This window comes from Pinus tabuliformis, chromosome 4_1, assembly GCF_031772625.1.
Source record: "Pinus tabuliformis cultivar Carrire ecotype Pingquan chromosome 4_1, CPIR1, whole genome shotgun sequence".
Classification (NCBI taxonomy): Eukaryota; Viridiplantae; Streptophyta; class Pinopsida; order Pinales; family Pinaceae; genus Pinus; species Pinus tabuliformis.
Genome location: NC_142303.1, coordinates 824,364,528 through 824,389,004, shown reverse-complemented (window position 1 = coordinate 824,389,004; position 24,477 = coordinate 824,364,528). Strand labels below are relative to the sequence as shown.

Here is a 24,477-nt window from a genome sequence, read left to right as displayed (position 1 = left end):
TGAGCACAATGAATCTTAACAGGATGAAGCAGTGCTTAGGATATTCAATTAGATTATACTATTTAGATTTAAAGTTATGAGACCAATGTCTTTTAATAACAATGCTCAAGACAAAATATACTTGCACATTGGATGGACTTATCAAGTTACAAGATATAAGTGTTGCTAAGGACAGTTAGCTTGATAATTAGAATAACAAGTCATGAAGAAATATGGCAATGCAATGAAATTAAAACCCACAACTCTAATTACCAATGAAATGCAATGCAAGTATTACTCTAAAGTGAAATGCAATCTCACTCAATGCTTCAAGGATGAACAATTGCAATCATGTAGTGCACAATGCAAGTTAGCAAACTTGTAACGCACTCAAATGATGATTAACTTTCAACTACATCTTAATGCACAATTAAACCATTTGCAATCCAGGATGTCAATAGCAAGCAATTATAGTGATTCCTCTTGATTTCTATAGGTGCTTCTGCAAATTAAGATAAGAGGAGCTTTCAAGATTATGTGAACACAACTATAAACAATTAGAAGAGACAAATAATAGTGAGTTAATTAATTATGCAATGCTACTACAAAGTGCACAACGATTGGTAAGGCTATCCGCCAGAGCAATCAATGCAAATTTGCCACCCAAATACCAATGATTCAACCTGTCAAATATGCACCAAACCACTGAATTTACTGCCTGTAGCTTATTGTTGATGTATGACAGTCCACAAAATATCAATATCAATTATTAAATGCAGATAGAGAGGAGTCAGTGCATAATAACAATGTTGATGCCAAGCAATACCTATATTAGATCACTGTAATGTCACTGCAACATCAAATCAGACCATCGTTAGCTAGAGATATCAGTCTAGAAGCAAGAGAGCTAGATGTCAAGGAAACATTTCTATCCTCAACAAAGAGATCAATAGTAATGTCAATCGACAATCAATGAATTTAGCGCACAACCATTATATCATACTTCAAGAAGGAACCACTGTCGCAAGAAATTTTTTTGCCAAGATGCTACAACAATGCAAGGAATGAGAACAAATTTTCAATATACCAGACTGTCAATCAAGAAATTTCACAGCCAAGCAAGATTTATGAACTAGAATACTTGTCAAATTTCTTGAGTGTCAAATTTTAATTATTTTAGACTCATTATCCAATATGATTAACCTCAAAGCAGTCAAGGTATGGAGCAAGTGGCTACTGGAAGAGAGGGTTGTTGTGGGCAACTGTGAGAGGGAAGGTTGTCGGATGGGAATATAAGTGCCAGCGTAAAGGATATAGGAGGAGCCGAGGGAGCAAAGGTAGGCAGCGCGAAAGTTGTGGATGGGAGAAGGAAGCAGTGCTAAGGGAAATGGAGGCCTGGACAGGGGTGTGGAGAGGAGAAGGGAAGGCCGCAGGCAGAAAAGGGCAGCAAAGATGAGGAGGAGGGATAAGGGTGAAGGTCGAGAGGGAAAGGAGAATAGTTTGAAGGGCAGACACAAGGAAAAGGATCCACGGGCAGGGAGGAGGCTTTGCAGCCTGGAGAAAGGCTTGTGGCAAAGGAGGAAGAAGGAAACGGAGGAGCCCAGAGGGAAGAGGAGGAGGGATAAGGGGCTACGGCAGAGGATAAGGGAGTCGCGTGAAGAAAAAGGGAGGCAAAGGCAGGATGCCGAGAGAGATAAGATAGCGAAGGAGGGATAGGAGGGTCATTGAAGATCTATGCTAGGCCTTTAGGGCCTTAAAAAATTTGCCCAATTCCTCACAAAAAATTTAATCAAACCCCAATCTTCTTCCTTCAATGGACAAATTTCGATTTTTGGACCTTCAAACAATATTTGAGACAAGATCTTTCCCTCTAGGAACTAGATCTATCTCAAAACTCCAAAATTTCCTTAAAGAATTTCAGATCTCCACCTACAAAAAAAAATACCCAAGACCAAATGTATATACAAAAATTTGAAAATAAAACCCCAATGTTAGAAAATTAAAACAAAAATACAATTAAAATACAAATCTATCAGATCTGAGGAGTAAGAATCCAACTCCACTTCTAGATATGTAGATATAAGCTCTTCCTAGCCAAATCTATCAATTAAAATCAGTATATGAGAGATAAATTATTTTAAATGAGGAACTAGCCAAGAAACCCTGCAAGAGAAACTTCGTTAGATAGATCTTGGGATTTCAATCAAGAAGAGTCTTCAGATCTTATGCCCTGGGAGTTGGCTGGTCCAATTGAGGACTTCCCCTAATGCCCAAGTTTTCGAATACAAATGATTTCTGCACACACTAGATCAAGTTGTCAGATCGATAGAAATATAAAATAACAATATAATCTTAAAGAATTAGAAATATCTGCTAATTCAATTAAATTAAAATGTTATCTTAAATCCAATAACCTATGCAAGATACATGTGCAATAATTTATTTCATGAAAGTTAATAATCAGCAACTCATAAAATATTATTCAGCAGAACATTAAGAACAATATTACCATAAGCAATGGAAAAGAAACACCACCATCAATGAAAACCTCAAAATTTTTGCGTTATTATTATTCAAGAAAAATTACAAGTGAGCTTCAAGAGCTAATACACGATTCAATGATCAGATCCTTTTGTGAGACAAATGACATATAATTTATATATAAATTCCCCAAATGGCTAGTTGGCTTGATCCCTGTCAAATTAATCTCAACCGTTGATAAAGATTTAATTATCTTTTAATCTCCACCATCGAAATATTTATTTTTTAAGGAATTTTCAAAACTCTTTTAATTCTTTTTTAATTAGCTCAAAATTAATTTCTTCAAAAAATTGACTTTGACTTAACTACCAAGGGAACAAAATTTCTTGAAATTTTAAATATTCCCTTGGTGGGGGGACCTCCAAAAATTAAGCTAGAACCCAAGAAATTCTTTATTTTGGAGAATTTATTTTTCCTAAGACTTAAATTTGACTCTAATTAATTAAATTTTTGGCTTAGGATTTTTAATTTATTTTGCCAGAAAAATTAATTAATTGACACACGAGGGGATTAATAATTTTTTTTCAACCTTCTAATATTTTAGCATCATGGCTAAAATATTATTTACATAAGATAGTTACATTTTCAACCCTCAAAGGGGAAACACCCATTCGTTATAGACCCTCAATTATTCTACCCAATTCTGCGACTCAATATGATTTAGTAGACCAAGTGATTTGTAATAAAATAATTTAGCCAATTAGCTAAAATTATTCCCAGCTCACTTTACAAAAGACTCGATTAGAACACTAGGACTTACCTAAGATCTTGAATAGCACTCATTTACTTCAACAGCACTCATTTCTTTCTCATGATTTGCTTCCATGGTGATCAATTGATTCTACATGGTGGCTATCCGACTAGTGTGATTAACTTCCGTGATCTTCATTTGCTCAACATGTTTTTCTTCTATAATCAACAACTTGTTCTGCATAGAACCCATTTCCTTGGCATTCTATGGAACTTATTTCTTTCTCATGATTGGCTATTAATTTTACTTGATTAAGTTCCATGTTCTTGATGAGTTGAGCCTAGTTAACCTCCATACTCTTAATTACATGTGCTTGATTCAGCTGCATATCTTTAACCATTTGAGTTAACTCCTTGATGAAATCATTTTCAACTTCTTTAGTCTCTTTCACTTCATTTTTCGCTTTGACCTTTCTCTTATCTCCATATTTATCTTCAAAGGCATCAATGATTGATTGTAGAGAATCAAAGGTGTTATTGGGAAACTCAATGAACCAATCCAAAGCATCAACGCCTACAGTGAGAATGAAAAGTTACATCTTCATACTCAGTATAGGGGCGATATTCACTTATGCAAAGATTGACATTCTAGATGTGAGTCTCGACAGTAATGGCCTTGTTACCTCGAAAAGGGGGCACCTCATCAATGGCCTCAAATCATGTGGAGCTCCCTGAAATTTATTAAAATCACAAGGAGCAAACAAGTCATCCATGATGACTTGCTTAAAGGGAAAAGGAGGGGCCAAATGGATACTAAAGAAAGAGATCCCTGCTCAATAAAATCAAGAGATCCACAAGAAGTAAACTTCTAGCAGAAATTCTTGTGAGAAATGAAAGAAATGGAGTCACCACTTGAGCATGAATCTAGCTCCAAGATCCAAAAGGAAAAAAATGAAAGGTTAGTCAAGGAGAAGCAGATGGATAGCAGGAAGGGTTTCTTGTCCGAAAAATAATGGATGAATAAGTGGAGTCACCACCCAAACAAGAAACCATCGAAATGTCCAGGTGTTAAAGGTGCAGATAGAGAAGATAAAAGGATTACTAAGAGGAAAAAGATAAGACGATGAAAAGACGGAGTGATATAATAACGTCAAAAAATGTTATGCCGCTTGACGGGCTAATGAATGGCGCAAAAGATTAGATGATTAGAAAAAATGTCATGAGAACCAAGAACAGAATAACTATCCCTGACAGCAGCACCAAAAAATGTTGTCACCTAAAGTGTACACCAAGGACCACAACGCTCGGGGCAGGGGCAGTCACTCTGATCCCCACCCACTCCGTTCTAGCTATCTCCTAGGCAAGCTAAGGTGGGTAGTCCCTAAAAGGTTAAAGGGTGGATGATGAAAGGAAACTTGTTGGGAACCAACAAGTTCTAAGAGATGCACTTAGAATTATCTTAATAGCTTGACTTAAATTAGATGCAAGTGTGATTATTAAATGAGAACAATAAATCTTAACAGGTTGAAGCAATGCTTAGGATATTCAATTAGATTATACTATTTAGATTTAAAGTTATGAGACTAGTGTCTTTTAATAACAATGCTCAAGACAAAATATACTTGCACATTGGATGGACTGGTCAAGTTACAAGATATAAGTGTTGCTAAGGACGGTTAGTTTGATAATTAGAATAACAAGTCATGAAGAAATATGGCAATGCAATGAAATTAAAACCCAAACTCTAATTATCAATGAAATGCAATGCAAGAATTACTCTAAAGTGAAATGCAATCTCACTCAATGCTTCAAGGATGAACAATTGCAATCATGTAGTGCATAATGCAAGTTAGCAAACTTGTAATGCACTCAAATGATGATTAACTTTCAACTACACCTTAATGCACAATTAAACCATTTGCAATCCAAGATGTCAATAGCAAGCAATTATAGTGATTCCTCTTGATTTCTTATAGGTGCTTCTGCAAATTGAGATAAGAAGAACTTTCAAGATTATGTGAACACAACTATAAACAATTAGAAGAGACAACTAACAGTGAGTTAATTAATTATGCAATGCTACTACAGAGTGCACAATGATTGGTAAGGCTATCCCCTAGAGCAATCAGTGCAAATCTGCCACCCAAATACCAATGATTCAACCTGTCAAATATGCACCAGACCACTGAATTTACTATCTATAGCTTATTGTTGATGTATGACAGTCCACAAAATATCAATATCAATTATTAAATGCAGATAGAGAGGAGTCAGTGCATAATAACAATGTTGATGCCAAGAAATACCTATATTAGATCACTATAATGTCACTGCAACATCAAATCAAACCATCGTTAGCTAGAGATATCAGTCTAGAAGCAAGAGAGCTAGATGTCAAGGGAACATTTCTATTCTCAACAAAGAGATCAATAGTAATGTCAATCAACAATCAATGAATTTAGCGCACAACCATTATATCATACTTCAAGAAAGAACTACTGTCACAAGAAATTTTTTTGCCAAGATGCTACAACAATGCAAGGAATGAGAACAAATTTTCAATATACTAGACTGTCAATCAAGAAATTTCACAACCAAGCAAGATTTATGAACTAGAATACTCATCAAATTACTTGAGTGTCAAATTTTAATTATTTTAGGCTCATTATCCGATATGATTAACCTCAGATCAATCAAGGTATGGAGCAAGTGGCTACTGGAAGAGAGGGTTGTTGTGGGCAACAGTGAGAGGGAAGGTTGTCGGATAGGAATATAAGTGGCAACGTAAAGGAGATAAGAGGAGCTGAGGGAACAACAGCAGGCAGAGCGAAAGTTGTGGATGGGAGAAGGAAGCAATGCTAAGGGAAATGGAGGCCTGGAGAGGGGTGCCAAGAGGAGAAGAGAAGGCCGCAGGCAGGAAAAGGCAACGAAGATGAGGAGGAGGGTTAAGGGTGAAGGTCGAGAGGGAAAGGAGAAGGGTTTGAAGGGCAGAAGCAGGGAAAAGGATCCACGAGCAGGGAGGAGGCTTTGCGGCCTGGAGAAAGGCTTGTGGCAAAGGAGGAAGAAGGAAACGGAGGAGCCGAGAGGGAAGAGGAGGAGGGATAAGGGGCTACGGCAGAGGATAAGGGAGTCGCAAGAAGAAAAAGGGAGGCAAAGGCAGGATGCCGAGAGGGATAAGATAGCGAAGGAGGGATAGAAGGGTCATTGAAGATCTATGCTAGGCCTTAGAGCCTTAAAAAATTTGCCCAATGCCTCACAAAAAATTTAATCAAACCCCAATCTTCTTCCTTCAATGGACAAATTTCAATTTGTGGACCAGCAAACAATATTTGGGACAAAATCTTGCCCTCGAGGGCCTAAATCTATCTCAAAACTCCAAAATTTCCTTAAAAAATTTTAGATCTCCACCTACAAAAAATAAAAATACCAGAAACCAAGTGTATATACAAAAATTTGAAAATAAAACCCCAATGTTAGAAAATTAAAACAAAATTATTTCAGATCTATACAATTATTATACAAATCTCTCAGATCTGAGGAATATGAGTCCAACTCTGCTTCCAGATCTGTAAATATAAGTTCTTCCTAGCTAGATCTATTAATTAAAATCAGTATATGAAAGAGAAATTATTTTAAATGGGCACTAGCCAAGAAGCCCTGCAAAAGAAACTTCGTTAGATAGATCCCGAGATTTCCATCAGGAAGGCTCTTTAGATCTTATGCCCTGGGAGTTGGTTGTTCCAATCGAGGACTTCCCCTAAGGCCCAAGTTTTAGAATGCAAATGATTTCTGCACACACTAGATCAAATTGTTAAATCAATAGAGATATAAAATAACAATATAATCTTAAAGAATTAGAGATACCTACTAATTCAATTAAATTAAAATGTTATATTAAATCCAATAACCTATGCAAGATACTTGTGCAATAAGTTATTCCATGAAAACTAATAATCAAAAACTTATAAAATATTATTCAGCAAAACATTAAGAATAGTATTACCATAAGCAGCTGAAGAAGAACACCACCATCCATGAAAACTCCAAAGTCTTTGCATTATTATTACTCAAGAAAAATTACAAAAGAGCTTCAAGAGTTAGTACACAATTCAATGATCGGATCATTTGTGAGACAAATGACCTCTAATTTATAAATAAATTCTCCAAACAGCTAGTTGGTTTGATCACCATCAAATTAATCTCGATCGTGATAAAAATTTAATTATCTTTTAATCTCCATCGTCGAAATATTTATTTTTTGAGGAATTTCTCTTTTAATTCCTTTTTAATTAACTAAAAATTAATTATTTTGAGTTAATTTCCTCAAAAAATTGACTTTGACTTAACCACCAAGGCCCAAGGGTCCAAAATTTCTTGAAATTTTCAATATTCTCTTCATGGGGGTAACCACAAAGACCCAAAGGTCCAAAATTTCTTGAAATTTTCAATATTTCCTTGGTGGGGGACCTCCAAAAATTAGTTTCTCTAGAACTCACGAATCTTTTTTATTTTGGAGAATTTATTTTTCCTAAGACCTAAATTTGACACACGAGGGGATTAATAATTTTTTCCAACCCTCTAATATTTTAACATCATGGCTAAAATATTATTTACATAGGATAATTATATTTTCAACCCTCAAAGGGGGAACACCTGTTCGTTATATACCCTCAATTATTTTACCCAATTTTGTGATTCAATACGATCTAGTAGACCAAGTGATTTGTAATAAAATAATTTAGCCAATTACCTAAAATTATTCCCAAATCACTTTACAGAAGACTCGATTTGAACACTATGACTTACCTAAGATCTTGACAACAAAATCCACCCTAGCTTTGGAGTGAAGCTGGAGAGAAAAACTTTGCCGATCATTTGTGTTTAGAAACACAGATGAATCGGTGAATCAAAAAACCTCCTATGATGAAAATCGTCATCAAAATAATAGTCTTACCTAGGTTGTTACATACATTATGGTCTTACTAAGATCATTTACATTACAAACTGCATAATGGGTTTACAACTCTGACAAACCGTCAACTGATGATGAATCATGGATGATCTAAACATTGGAACATGAAATCCCTTTTGCAAAAAAAAATGGAGTGTACTACTATAGGGTAGTTGACATGGAGTGGTCAACAACACTCACATTTAATTTTGTGCTTTGTTTTCTACAGCATGTGTTTATAGATACCAGCATTTACTAACAGAGCAGTTTTCATAGGTTCTTAATTCTATTGTTTTTAGTTTCCAATAAGAATTGTAGTACAGTGAAGAATCATTTTACCATGAGTTAGAAAAAATTTACACTTACGAGCCATTGTGCACTACAAAACAACATTTTTTGTAGGTGGTATTTGTGCTCAATTTTCTTGAAATTGTAAATAGGGAATTGAGTACACAATATAATTGTAATGACATCATGAGATGCCACAACTAAGCAACATTGCCACTGCTTATTCCTAAACTCCTTTTCTACAGATAAAATTTTGTTGTAATCAAAATTTCAAAATTCACCTTTACCATTGCAAATTGCAAGTGTTAAAACATGTATCCTCATTGAAAATAGAGGAGAAAAGGAGGATATGTTGTATTTATGGTACTTTTACTGAACTCAAAATTTCAACAACTATGTCTACCCAAAACGTCCATCTTAGTTATATTGTTTTCCATGGAAGAATACATTTTCTATTTTATAAGCTAATGTCATCAATCAACTTCTATAAGCAGTCACAAAGTCAATTTCCATGGAATCCTAACACTTCAACATATAACAATATATATGTTAAAATTGGCAACTAGGGCCAAACTCCATGTGGGTCTACTTATTTATGGCAACTGATATTTTTCTTGGATTCCTCTCGTCGAGAGGTGTAGGATTGATCTAAAGATCATCTGATTCTGACATGTATTCATGGAGATATGAATTTATTTGTGTTATGGGACAATTCGTCAAGGTCGGCCAACAACCAAATTGCCCCCATCTATCCTCAACGTTTTACTATAAAAAGAGGTGGCTTGCAAGTCATTTGACACACACCTCTTGTGATCTCTTCCTCTCCACTTGTCTTTGGGTTTTGGTGGGAGGAGAGATCTTAAAATGATACGCTGCCTCAAGTGGAGAAACTTAACACTGTCATGGAAAAGGCTCTACGCTATCATGGAAAAGCCTAACGTTATCTTAGGAGATGACCTTAACGCATTCATAAAGGAGGCTTTCATAGCACAATCCATGTGCCCTAAGACGCTGCCATTATATGTCCTAAACGCAGTCATCTAGACACAGAGTTAGGAGGGTCATATTATGCCCTAGTCGCAGAGAATAGGAGGGATAATCACTGTATAAAGGAGGACTAAAGACGGGCCCTAGCGCTATCATAGAAGTGAACCTAAACGCTATCATGGAGATAGCCATACCACAGTCATAGAAGAAGGCCTAACGCAGGCATGAATAAAGGCACCCATATGCATTTCTAAGGAGAGGTCTACTCACTGTTACAAGAGACTCTCAAACGCAGCAAGAGGAAGACCCAGATCCGCACCACAGGTTAGTCTCATGGTAGAAGGATGCAAGGAGGTATGTGCTTGTATCATTCTCGGCACACCTGTAAATTAGAGACATAGTCAAGATAGTCTTCAAATGGACGAAGCATAAAAGAGGCACTATATAAATATGAATGTCGTAGTCATAATTTCTATGATATCAATCTCAGCATTTCTGTGTCTAGAGCATTATCTCACAGTATATGGATCTGCCTCCTTGCTATATTAATATGTATATCAGTGATATCACAATAGGTCTCCGTATATATACATATGTGTATATGTGCTCCTTCATGGTTTGTGTGCAATGAGAGGAAATAGTATCACATGCATTGGTGATGTTTTGAAGTCACTCTCTTCAGCGTTGCTATGTGTTAGATCGCATGCCATAGCACCATAGCTAAGACTACCTTGGGGTTGTTGTCTTAGGATTGTTTGGAGTTTGTTTAGATCAGCCATTCAACACAGTGTTGGGTGCAGCTTGGTGTTGCAGCTTGGTGTTGGGTGCAGCTTGGATGGATGCAGCATGGACAATGAATGCATTGACTGTTGCATGCAGCATGAATGGTGTAGCATAGTGCAGCATGGTGTAATGAAGTGCAGCACGGTGATGGGTGTAACACAGTGATGGGTACAGCATGGTGATGTAATCACCTGTGTCCAGATCAGCTACCTCATGTGTTATCTTCTTAGTGAAGATCTCTGCTCTTATTTTGTCATGTCAAATGTTGACTCCTGATGTATATCTACTATCTCTCTCTCTGCTGAACTATGGAAGAACATAAGAAGAATTGATCAAGGGTTTCCCCACATTGGGGTTTGTCCCTGGCTGGCGCCACATCTTGTGTCCTCTTGTCTTAGCTTGTCTTCTGCGATTTATGTTTATGTTTTATCTGCATTTTACTATGATGTTAAATGTGATTGCTAATTTGGAATTGATATTGAGCTAATATGGAAAATTGAATTAACTTTGCTCTTAGCATAGAACATACCTAAAATTATCATGGTATCGGAGCTGAGGTGAAGACAAAGCCCAACCAAGAGTGAAAGAGCAATCACCGAAGACAGTTGGACAATGTCAAAAGACTCAATGGGTTCTTCATCCCACTTCAAATTCACCAAGGGTGAAGTCGAAGCAAAGAAGATTATCAAAGTGGCGCAATGGAAGCATCTGATCGCCTACCTACAGGTCACTTCAATGGGAAGTCCGGATTTGAGAATGGAAGGAAAGGCAGATGCCTTGATTGCAATAAGTTTGGCCATTATCCGAGGAAGTGTCCAAATAGAAGGGACACATCACTTGATGATGATAACAATCATTCCATGGGCATCTTCAATTATCGGACGAATGACAGGTAAAATGGCCAAGGAAAAGGGAATGCAGGTCAACAAGGAAATGGTCATCTCTTCAAGAAAGCAACGATCTCCAGGTATGAAGAATCTAATGTTGTTTCAGATAAGCAAGAGGAGATCAGCCCTCTTCACTACCTCTCCTCCTGACACTTTGAAAAAAATGGTATATTGACAATGGTGCTTCAAGGGACTTCATCAGATATAAGGAAGGTCTCTCTAATTTGATAGACAAGGAGACAATCGTGGAGATTATTCTTGGGGACGATGCCACCTATCCCGGAAAGGGTGTGCTACACTTCAATTGAATGGGAGTAGCACGATTCAAGTTCTTTATGTACCTAATCTCAAGAAGAACCCGGTGTCCATTTGGGCAATGGAAGTCAAAGGTTTCAAGGTGGCATTCATCGATGGAAAGGTACGTGTTTGAAAAGGGAATTTTTCAAGATACTTTTACTCTTGAGTTCAAGGTTGGCAATTTGTATCTAGTTGTAGGAAGTCCATTCGGGACCATGTCGGTTGACACATCTCTTCTATAGCACCGGAGGTCTGCCCATCTTCATTGTGGGGCCCTTCCCGATGTGAGTCAGATGGTGACAAGGATGCCTGAATTCAAAGAAGAGCATGAAGGTACATGTCCAAGATGTACCGAAGGAAAACTTACAAGGGGGCCATTCTCCTCTCGTAATAGCAAGACCACAGATGTGGAACAACCCGAGGGGTTTGAGATTCATGATCAGGAATCTCATGTATGCAGGTTGAAGAAAGCTCTTTATAGCTTGAAGCAAGCACCCCAAGCTTGGTATGAGAGGATTGACAGCTATCTGATGACGCTGAGATTCACTAGGAGTGAAGTCGATCCAAACCATTGCTTTAAGGTTGTGGATGATAGACCTCTCATACTAGTACCTTATGTGGACGATCTCTTTCTGGCACGTACAGACCCTCTCATTTACAAAAGTAAGAGGGAGTTGGATTCCGGATTTGGAATGGTTAACTGTAAGCCTGTGACTACCTCGATGGAGCTTAACTTTAAGAAGTTATGCAGTAGTGTTGTCGAACCTGAATTGGGAAATGCCTTGGAGTTTCGTCAACTCATAGTAGCATTGATGTTCTTGGTGAACTCCCGTCCAAATATATGTTTTGCAGTTAGCATGTTGAGCTCATATATGGTTGAGCCTCACTAGATTGGTGCCAAGAATCATTTGAAATATCTTTAGGGCACAATCTCTCATGGATTGAGATACACTGCCAGAAATGTGAAACTACATGACTATTCTGATGCTAATTAGGCAGCCAGTGTGGAGGATCGCAAGAGCACTTCTGGGTGTTGGTTCTCTTTGGGTTCTACTTTGATATCTTGGATAAGCAGGAAGCAGAAGTCGATTGCTTTGAGCACCGCTGAGGCCGAATACATAGTTACGAGTATGACCTCATGTGAAGCTGTCTGGTTGAGGAAGCTCTTCAGTGAGTTGTTTGGACATGTGTTGGATACCATCGTGATCTTTTGTGACAACCAGAGGGGGATTTGATTGTTGAGGAATCCTGTGTTCTATGATCGCTCCAAGCATATAGACATCAGGTACCACTTTATCTGGGATATAGTACATCGAGGAGCAAGAAGGCTCCATTGCATTGGGACTGATGTGCAGGTCGCTGATATTCTGCCGAAGCCCCTGGGAAAGGTCAAATTCTTGACTTTCCGAGATTGATTAGGAGTCGTGGAGAGACTCTCTCCTAAGGGTCCTGTATGATATGGACATTGAGCTCTGGGAGCTCCGAGGGGCTTGGGGGTACATCTTGGAGCGATGAGCAACCATAGGGAGAGTGGTTCAGCCTTCCCCTAGTGGTCTGCTATGTAGGCAGGATGAGTGGTTCATCCTTCCCCTGTTGAGACATCCTACCCATGCAGTCTGGGACTCATGGGAAGTACCTCTCATCTGGCCAATGAGTAGGGAAATGAGGATAGGGCCCTCTTAGAGATTTTTGGCCTTCTTGTATCTTGTGGAGATGTGACTCTATGGTGTATTTTTCTAATTGCAGCTATTTCTTTGGACTTGAAGATGTCATTTTGGAGCAATAAAGGCTTGTTCATGCATTCTATCTTGTAAGTGTACTTTGGATTTGATAAATCTTTACTTTTGTGTCTAATGTATGGAATGGTTAATTATCTAGGGTTTCTATTGTGCTAGTTATTGTTGAAAATCATTCTATGGATTCTAGATGATAGTATTGCATGCATTACTCACATATAGAATGTGAATGGCAATCCCATTGGTGAATCTTTCAACTAGCTCTCCCAATTGACTTTGCTCCCTCACAAAAGTGATAGTTGGGGCTTGAAATCTAGGGTTTTATTATTCCTTTACTCCTTGCCAAGATTTATCAAATCTTTCACTCCCATAGACTCCATCACCCAAGGACTAGGCACTAGCCTTGGTCACTTTGTTGGTCATCCATGTTGAAGAAAAGGGTAACTAGGTTCAATATTTGTCAATGTAATTTTGATCTTTGTACTTGTCAAGAAAAATAATTGTTATTTTTATAAATTATGTGAATGAGTTTCTTGCTCATTCTATAGGTCTAGGAAAGTCAGAGTCAAAATTATATCGAAGAGCTCTTTTGGAGCATTTATGTAATGAACATGAGTCAACCTAGTGTCAAGCAGCCCTCCAAGACAAGCACCATCCTTCAAAGAAGAAGCCTGCAAGAAAAATGATAAAGAGAGCAGTCATGTCAGCCTCAGATTGAATTAAATAAACTAAATAAAGTCATGTTAGCTCAATAAAAGGACACAACACTTCACACTGTCACGTCGGCTCAAATACAGAGACATAACTACTATATATACGCAGTTAGGGTCACCATAGAAAAGCAAGATTTCGGATTCTTCTCTAAACTTCGGATGGGTGCAGGAGGTACAGGAATCTCGGATCAAGGAAACAGAACAGTGTCTTGGATCTCTGAAACTTCAGGTAAGCACAGGACCTCAAATCCTCTCAAATGGGTAAAGGAATCTGAACCTCGCATTACAGGAGGATACATCTTGGATACCCTTACTATTTCGGGTATAATTTCAGTAAGCAGATTACAGTCTTCTCCTCCTTGGTGGTGACAGTCTAGGGTGCAAGGAAAGACCACAGTCACAATCTCGTTATAGATGTAATGACATAGACCTTAGTGTTGATCATTGTCTAGGTATGTTTGTTATGAAGAAGATGAAGATGATACACTGATCACTGTCTCGACATAATAATAATCCCACAACAATTCTCTCTCAACATATTGTACACAGTTATGACCTCGGCATAATGATCTTAGTGAAGATAAGGGCATGATAAAGACCTTAGTGCATCGATGAAGACATGGTGATGACAACAGAGAAGAATGCATAAATGATCTAGGTGAAAGAATAGAAACGGTGCAACAGTAATGACCTCAATGATGCAGTAAGTGATGACCTCAATGGTGCAGCAATGATGATGATCTTAGCAATGACAAAGAAGAGTATTGGTGTATTGGTCTTGGAGTGGCATAGCATGTCAAGGGTCATGGTCTTGGTATTCGTCAATTGGAATCTCTATAAGAAGAATTTTGTGTGGGTTTTCCTCTCCAAGAGGGAGAGGGTTTGGCCATGGTAGAAAGCCAAATATCTTGTGTTCTTGTCTCTTTGCTTTGGTAGCTATTTGATGAACTAATGAAGACACACTCTAATAATAACAAGTGAAGACTATGTTAAGAAGAAAAGTTAAAACACCTCACAAATAATTATCAAGTCTAGAAGAATCCTATTATATCTAATTACATTAGATTCTTCAACATGGTATCGGAGCTAACGTGTTGAAGTCAAATGAAGGGCAGCAAAAGAGATATACAAGGCTCTGTCTTCAAGGACATCAAAGCAGGTTGAAAGGATTAAAAGAGAAAGTATACAACAAGCAGGTCTACATCAGTGATGGAGTATCAACTTCAGTAATTACAGTCATGCACTCAACTCATGCTCAGTTTGATGGAGTATATCAGTGATCCTCATTTCTTGATCACTGAACTTTCTCCATGCCATAAAAGATTGTCTAGGTATATATATATATATATATATATATCTATAGATATATATATATATATCTATAGATATATATATATATATATCTATAGATATATATATATATATATATATATATAGAGAGAGAGAGAGAGAGAGAGAGAGATTGCAGAAGTAATCCAAGGAATACCTCTCACAATCCATGATTACATCACTGTCTCAGTATAGTTATTACATCAAGGCATTTTTGGTGATGAGACAGTCTATCTATACAGTGCCTCCCACAGTTTAGTTATGTCATTCATTGACAGGTTTGGGCTCTCAATACATTGCCTCTCTACACAATGCACAGAGACATCACTGTGCAGTGCCATATCAATATACTTGTCACAGTCTCAAATTTTGTCTATGATTATGATCTCAATAGCATGGTGCTCGGATCAGAACATAGTATCACTAACATGTCAACAATATGTTGAAGTCAAAAGTACCTTAAAAATAGATTGGGAAGGTCGTGAAGCAGTCTCGATGATGTCAAGACCACTGATGTCATGGTGCTAAAAGGCCTCCAAGGAAGTCGTGATGAAAGGATACTAATGATGGACATCTCAAGCAAAAGAAGCATCAAGGTGAAGATCTCCTCTTCACACACCAAGTATCTTTCAAATTTATAATCAGATTTGGTTAAATGATTTCATGATTGCAAGGGGACTTATAAATCGGTTAGATAATTGGAAGTCCTTGCATAGAATAAGGAGGAGTGTCATAATCCTCAGAGAAAAGAGAAATCATTGATATCTATGAAAAGGTCTATGAAGGTCAAGCATTGTTTGAATCCATCAAGAGATTCATAGGATTCATATGATATCACTCAAAAGTCCTCTCATACCTAAACAGCAAAGGAGGAGACATAAAGAGAGATATATGAAATACTAGATATACTCTCGGAAATTAAAGTAAAGAAGGTCATTTAGACCTACACAATAGTAAAGGTATCAAAGAGTGAAGGAATTACTTCATGAAGAACTAGGAAAGATGATAAGAAGGTAGTCATCATTGATGAGCAAGGTAACAAATATCAATGAACAAAGAAGGTTACCTCACCCGGCTATTTGTGGTCTCTATGCTAGATAGAGAAAGACATGTTGCAGTCTATAGTATTAAAGGATAAAAGAAAAAGGCCAAGGAAAGAGAGAGTATCAAATCTCTCCTATGAGTAAGATAGTATCCCTCACAAAAGGATCCCATCATAAGCTTCTATATCTTATGTTATAAGATATCACAATGATAATAACATGCATCATGGCATCATGAAAGCATTAGAAGCAAGAGCTTGTGACATCACCATGGGAATCATGAAGGGCAAAAAGGACAAAATCCATGGCAGTCAAACATGAAGGATATAGCTCTTGGGAATCTAATTGAATATTAAAGGAAAGAAAGATGTCATCCAAGACAAGGCTCATCATACATCAAGAAACATCTGCCAGATGGGGATATCCAAGATCCTCAAGATTCTCTGATAGAATCCTCATCGGAGGATTCACTAATCTAGAGAGGATGCAAGTGTTTCATAAGGAACTCCAACTTATGGAATTCATAGGATAATGGTGTGATGACATGAAGCAGATCAAGGGATTGAAGATCTCTTCAATCAAGGAAGTTGTTGGAAGAAGCCTAGATGACCTAAAGGTAAAATGAGGTATGTATGCTTGTATTTAATATTATAATGTCATGTCATGTGGTTGCAGGTAACAATGGATCATTACTTCTATCTTGAGAAGCATGATCAGAGAAAAAGGATCTTCTCCTCTGAAAGAATGCAAAAAGGCATAAGTCACACTAGATGAAATCAACATAATATGTTCTCATATGAAGTATGAGGTAGTTGACTAAGAAACTCTAATTAAAAGCTCCGGGAAATGGGATGTGTGAGGAAGGAAGAAATCATGAGATATGCAACCATGATGAAGGCAATCAACATCCAAAAGACCAAGAAGATTTGACTAAGAAATCTCCCGGAAAGATATGAAGACTGATGAAATCTGAAAAATATGTAGACCCTTGACAATGGATACCTTTGGGAGATGTATCAATATGTGTGCAGGATGTGATACCTACAAGAAGATGTCATGGTGAAGAGCCATTTCGTAAGGTATGATTTGATTTAATATGATGTTTTGATTTCTTGACTAGATAATGCAGGGCTACTCGAACAAGAGTTGTAAATACAAGTACAACTAGCATTCATGTGGTGGATGGAAGAAGCATGATGAGAAAGAAGTAGTCATATAACGAAGGTTCCAGATATGAAGAAGGCCATTTTCCATGAAGAAAGGAATGACATTATGAACTAAGGAGGAAAGTGATCGATGGATGTTGCCCTACAAGGAAGAAGCTCAACTAAATTTCATGACATCAAGGAGAGAAGTTGATCAAGCAATTGAAGAACCCACGAAGAAGAAGTCGCTGAAGTATAAAAGAGTCCCTAGCTAAGAGGGAGCTCTGACAGGTCCCTGATCAAGAGGGAGTTTGAATTAGATCACTCCTATTAAAAGGGAGTGGCAGTTGTGTTTTTCTATCTCATGTGTGTTGCACTAGAACAGGACTAACAGTCGTAAGTCTAGGTGAAGGCCATGAATAGAAATGTAGACACATGATAGACACAACATTCTTGTCTTCACCTGAGAAGAAAGAATGGGTGATTGGGTAATCATCTAGCATCCGATGCTCTTTGAGGATGTGTAGGGCATCCAAGGTAAGAGTAGGCAAGAGGACAGATATTCTTTGAGGGTTGGGAACCCAAGAAGGTCATACTAGTGAACACCCAAGTGGGTATGTACCTTGAGAGACAATGATGAAGGTGTCTATAAAGCATTGGTCTCGCCAGCATTGTGGCTCATGCTCTCATGGAGAGATGGAGTTATTAGTCAAGGCCTTGCACTATGACAATGATGATTGATATGATGTTATACAGATGGGATTACCAATCCAATTCTTCATATGAGAAATCCTTCAGATTGAGAATAACCAAGTACCATTGTAAATAGCTCCCTAGTTAAGTGGGAGTGTTGAAGAAAAGGGTAACTAGGTTCGATATTTGTCAATGTAATTTTGATCTTTGTACTTGTCAAGAAAAATAATTATTATTTTTATAAATTATGTGAATGGGTTTCTTGCTCATTCTATAGGTCTAGGAAAGTCAAATAGTCAAAATTATATTGAAGAGCTCTTCTGGAGCATTTATGTAATGAACATGAGTCAACCTAGTGTCAAGCAGCCCTCCAAGACAAGCACCATCCTTCAAAGAAGCCTGCAAGCAAAATGATAAATAGAGTAGTCATGTCAGCCTCAAATTGAATTAAATAAACTAAAGAAAGTCATGTCAGCTCAATAAAAGGACACAACACTTCACACTGTCACGTCGGCTCAATAAAAGGACACAACACTTCACACTGTCACGTTGGCTCAAATACAGAGACATAACTACTATATATACGCAGTTAGGGTCACCACAGAAAAGCAATATTTCGGATTCTTCCCTCAGCTTCGGATGGGTGTAGGAGGTACAGGAATCTCGGATCAAGACAACAAAACAATGTCTTGGATCTCTGAAACTTCGGGTAAGCACAAGGCCTCAAGTCCTCTCAGATGGGTACAGGAATCTAAACCTTGTATTACAGGAGGATACATCTCAGATACCCCTGCTATTTCAGATATAATTTCAGTAAGCAGATTACAATCTTCTCCTCCTTGGTGGTGACAGTCTAGGGTGCAATGAAAGACCACAGTCACAATCTCGTTATAGATGTAATGACATAAGACCTTAGTGTTGATCACTGTCTCAGTATGTTTGTTATGAAGAAGATAAAGATGATACACTGATCACTGTCTCGACATAATAGTAATCCCACAACAATGCTCTCTCAGCATACTGTACACAGTTATGACCTTGGCACAATGATCGTAGTGAAGACAAGGGTATGGTGAAGGCCTTAGTGCACCGATGAAGACATGGTGATGATAACAGAGAAGAATGCGGAAATGATCTAGGTGAAAGAATAGAAACGGTGCAACAATAATGACCTCAGTGATCCACTAAGTGATGACCTCAATGGTGCAGTAATGATGATGATCTTAGCAGTAACAAAGAAGAGGATTGGTGTATCAGTCTTGGATTAGCATAGCATGTCAAGGGTCATGGTCTTGGTATTCGTCAATTGGAATCTCTATAAGAAGAATTTTGTGCGAGTTTTCCTCTCCAAGAGGGAGAGGTTTTGGCCCTGGCAGAAAGCCAAATATCTTGTGTTCTTGTCTCTTTGCTTTGGTAGCTATTTGATGAACTAACGAAGACACACTCTAATAATAACAAGTGAGGACTATGTTAAGAAGGAAAGTTAAAACACCTCACAAATAATTATCAAGTCTAAAAGAATCCTATTATATCTAATTACACTATTCTTCAACAATCCATACGACTTCACATAAATTTCATCTCCTCTCCCCAAATCTAATTTTCAGCCCCTCAAGAATAAGCTACTAACTAGGGCTAGGGCTGAAGTCGTTGGCCTTTGGAAGGATTCAACACTTGAAGGAGAGGTGATTGCCTCAAAATCAACTCCTTTTAGGGGCTAATTCATTCATATTAGGGCTAAAGTCTCTTGCCCTAGGTAGATTTTGGCCTAAAAAAACCCTAGTTTTCCCTAAGATTCAACTTGGGGCTTCTTGAAGGCTTATCGTTCCATAGGTTGAAGGTATACTTTCTTTGGAAGCCTTTTCTTAGCCTTGTGATTCTAGGAGTTCCGTTGATTTGTTATTTCTCAAGCGTTAGATCACGTTGTGCCTTAATTAGGCATATTAGAGGATGAAAATTGCCATATTATGCTTGCTGAAACTCGTCCTTAAGAAAAGTTGTCCTCCATAGGCCTATCTTGTCACCTTATCCCTTATACTTGACAAATCCTTCTAGGTGACCTACCAAAGTGAAGCCTTCCTAGTGGTGAGAGTCCACAAAAGAGCGGGAGGTAGTGGCTATGGTTACATTGGGCCACACCTCATTGTTGTCCCTTGGTTTAGCTCGTCTTGTGAGCTACCCTCACAAGACTTGCTAGATTTTGAGGCAACATTATCAAAGTGATCCGTGATTGTCGTGGATATTCCACTGGACAATTTTTCACAAAAGATCTACTAAAATATATTAGAAAATTCGGAATCTACTTTGAGGGTTTATTTCTACTTAGATTTCTAGATCTGTAAATTACATCTTATTGTGTATATTTATGGTAGTTTTACTGGAATCAAAATTTCAACAACTATGTCTACCCAAAACATCCATCTTAGTTATATTGTTTTGCATGGAAGGATACTTTTCTATTTCATAAGCTACATGTCATCAATCAACTTCTATCAGCAGTCACAAAGTCAATTTCCATGGAATCCTAACACTTCAACACAACAATATATCAGACGTGATAATATAGGAAAATGGCTTCAACATAGGCTTCAGTTGTTGTAAGGCCACAAGATTTTCGAGACAAAACATCAAAAACTACATGGGCTCAAGCACAAGGGCATCCAGCTATAGTTGCACAAAATTTTATAAAGCTAAAAAAATAACACAACTTCATAAACACAATTAGGCTGTGATTATCATAAATATCTAAGCAGCTTTTTGGACCTCCCACTATAATACCCTTATCTTGGGTATCATGTTTAACAATGCTATCATGTTTGTTATTGTGTTATTAAAATGATCCGTAAATAGTCATGGATATTCCACTAGACAATTTGTCACAATAGATCTACTAAAATATATTAGAAAATTAGGAATCTACTCTGAGGGTTTATTTTTGCTTAGATTTCTGGATTTGAAAATTACAATTTATTATGTATGCATGCAATTATGCAAAAAATAAAGAACAACGAAATAAAACTCACAAGGAAACCCTTTCGGGAGAAAACCCAACTGGAAGGTGAGGCTACTCTACTCTTTTTCTCTGAATGGAAAATGGATGCAAGCACAAAGAAGTGAATTTTGTGGCCCAAGGCTGCTACAGTGCACAAATCCTCTTTGCATTCTCTCCCTCTCTCCACCCTCAGCTACTCTACTCATCTATGCAACAAAATGCACTCGAATAGAATTGAACCCCTTTTCCTCCTAGTGGCCCGATTATAACACACTTCAATAGCCTACTAGTGGTTAAGTTTGACTCCAACTCTTAACTAGAGTTACAATATGGACTCTTCTAGAGTCTTCTTCTTCATGATCATGTGGCTAGCCCCTTTTCCATGAATAATGGGGTCTGACATGGCATCCTCTCGAATTATGGTGGTCCAAAGAAGAAGATCAACTTCCAAGCGGCATAATTTTTCCATACAAACTCTGATTGATGTGATTCTTGCGTCATCCGAAAGGTATTTGTGTGTATAATAGCACAAAAGAGTATTTCAATTAAGCGGCAAATTTTTATCCCAAAAAAACATCATTTGATACCTCAAACTACTCCCTAAAGGTTTCAAACCCCAATTTTCCAAACTGGGTCCTGCCGGTAAAAATGGTCTTGTGAACTGATTCCTCCACTTTTTTCACTCTGAAAGCTTCGGGATGGATGACAAACAATATAATGATCCAATCCATATCACAAAGTTCCCCTTGTTCTAGTAAGGAGGCATTGTTCTAACAAGTAGGATAAAGCAGCAGTGCCTACACTGCTGAAGTCTCGTGTTGTTATCACTCTCCACCTACTTTATTTGTATGCTAGCAAGGGTTTCAACTACCAACCTAGATCCATCTTAACTCCGAATCTACCAAGCACCAAAAGGGATCAAATCTTTCTGCATCTTACAATATTCGCATCTCAAGAGATTTGATCCCTCTCAGCGCTTGGTAGATCCAGAGTTAAGATGGATCTAGGCTGGTTTAATTCCCCCCTTTAAATAGGCTATATTCCACATGAATACCATGGGCAATATCATAGGTTCTCATAAACCTGGAGCTCAAAATTCACAAGTAACTTGACCAAGTCAAGTTTACCTTAACTACCCAACAAAATTAATTAAAAAAATAATAACATAGTATTTTTATTTTAACATAAGGTTATTTTTATTTTTATTTCAAATTTACTTTAACTACCCTACAAAAATTGATAATTTAAAAAAAAAAAGTAAAATGTTTATTTTAACATAGGGTTATTTTTATTTTATTTTATTTTATGTTGACCGAGTCAAAATGTTTACATAACATAATAGGACAGGACAACATCTCTTACATAATGGGCTGGAGAGCGCCTCTCAGCACAATTATAATCTAAATCTGCCTTTTCCCTTCATCTAGCAAGAAGGCTATCAAGGGTTTCAGCTATTGTAATCTAAATCTACCTTTCCTTTGATCTAGCGTGAAGGCTAGCAAGGGCTTTGTGTCCTTTAATTGGTGAAGATGGTGTGAGAACCAGGCATATGCCCATTGTCTACTTATCATATCATCGCCCTGGTTTTGAGGTGATATTCAAGTAAGAACACCTTTGGCTGGGTGGTGAATCAGTCCTTTAGCAATCAGTTTCAGTTATGCGAATTTCAAAATAAGTACCGTAAATGAGGCTGTGGTTCAGCTGGCATGTCAGGCGACCCACTAAGGTTCAATTCCCCTGAGAAACAAATAAGTAGTTGGGGTCAAGTGCAAGTCTTGCGTAGTTTTCACAGAAAAGTAACCCCTGTCATGGCAACTTAGCTCAACATATGTGCTTGCATTGTCAATAGTTTGCCCCTCAACGGTCATTTCTCCTGTACAAGCAAGCCACTTCTAATGCCCCACTTCTTCAAGCCAGTCAGAATGCTTCCTTTGAGTTTAAAGGAAGCACTTTCAAAAAAAGAGAAGATAAGTATCATTTTGAATCTGTGTTATTCTCTTTTGAAGAAATTAATTATGATGTTCTGGCATGAATTGAACAGTTAAAATTATGTTTGTTTTAGCATGCATTCGGCTACAATCTTCTTCTGAATTGTTTCATATGGCTGCTGAATGAAAATTCTCAAAGCACAATAAGGATAATAGCAGTGCAGCAAAAGTGAATTAAGACTAGCCCCACTGACTGCAGCACTGAGTATGCTAAATAGAGACCTAATAAGCATGGAGTTACAGTTCAGCCCTAACCTTTGACAACTCAAAGAAAGAAAAAAATACATCTGCTCTAAAACCATGTAGATAAAACAGTTCCAGCACATGATATCATATAGGTAGATACATCCAGACTACGGATGTCAATCCTTGTGAACATGCGTTCAATTTCAAATCATGAATCTTTCATGAGCAGCATTATTAAGACTGTATAATGTGTGCTATTTTTGGATGTAAGGATAATTGGACCACCATAAAGTTGTAGGTGTCCTAGAACAAAAACAGACAAATTGCGCAGCAGCTTTAAATTACCTTTCTCATGCGGGTTTTTATCTCTGATTTGTGCGATTTGTTGTAAATACGCCTCTTCTCGGCCTGGCGAGCTCTTTTTGCAGCAGAGTCAGGTTTCTTGCTTACTGCCACCACGGAAACAGCAGTCCTTCTCGAGGGCATCGAGAGGGGTCGAACAGGAATTCCTGAAACGAAAATTTCTCACAAATTCACAATCCCACCCCAGCCGAGAAAATTGAGAAAAAAAAAAAAGCGAAATAGAAACCAACTACAACGAACATCTTATCACATCCTGCGGTATGCAGGAAATTTATTGAAAGACTTAAATTGTTAATATCATCTTGGGTCTGAAACTAAAGATAGAGGAAACAAATTGCAGTGGGAAAGATGCTGACCTGAGAATAATGCTGGTCCTGAAAAACTGTTTGAGAACTTGAGCGAGGAAAACGCATTGTTGGACTTCAAACCCGCTGACGATAGATATCGTCGATTTGATATTGGACGAGAGAGTGCTAAAGAAGAGGTAGAATAGCAGAGAGCCATTTTGCCTGCTTATCCGTTTCGCTCTCTGTAGTTGCCTATCCTGTTTTTCTCAATTATCTATATATATTATCATATTTCTACGTAGGTACTTCTGTATGTGTTTTATCCATTTATTCATGTTATAACCTTCCTAATTTTAAACTTCGATGAGTTTAAATTTTTATAAATATGCTGAGTTCTTTATTTTAAAATTTAGCGTTATATTAGAAAATTAGAAAATAATAATATCCATTTATTCATGTTATAACCTTCCTAATTTTAAACTTCGATGAGTTTAAATTTTTATAAATATGCTGAGTTCTTTATTTTAAAATTTAGCGTTATATTAGAAAATTAGAAAATAATAACACTGTTATATTTGGGATTTTCCTAATTCATATTA

At 37.5% G+C, this 24,477-nt stretch overlaps 1 protein-coding gene across 1 annotated transcript in view; it reads right to left on the bottom strand.

Annotated features, from left to right (window-relative positions):
- The window catches only part of LOC149178773 (small ribosomal subunit protein bS20c-like), a 114,516-nt gene extending 90,356 nt beyond the window's left edge, over positions 1 to 24,160 (bottom strand). The window contains exons 1-2 of the mRNA XM_089420428.1: positions 23,948 to 24,160; positions 23,574 to 23,737 (exon numbers count right to left, since the gene is read on the bottom strand). Coding sequence (XP_089276554.1) covers positions 23,574 to 23,737; positions 23,948 to 24,095 — 312 coding nt within the window. The 5' untranslated portion in view covers positions 24,096 to 24,160. The remainder of the gene's footprint in view (positions 1 to 23,573; positions 23,738 to 23,947) is intronic.
- Positions 24,161 to 24,477: the final 317 nt, after the last annotated feature.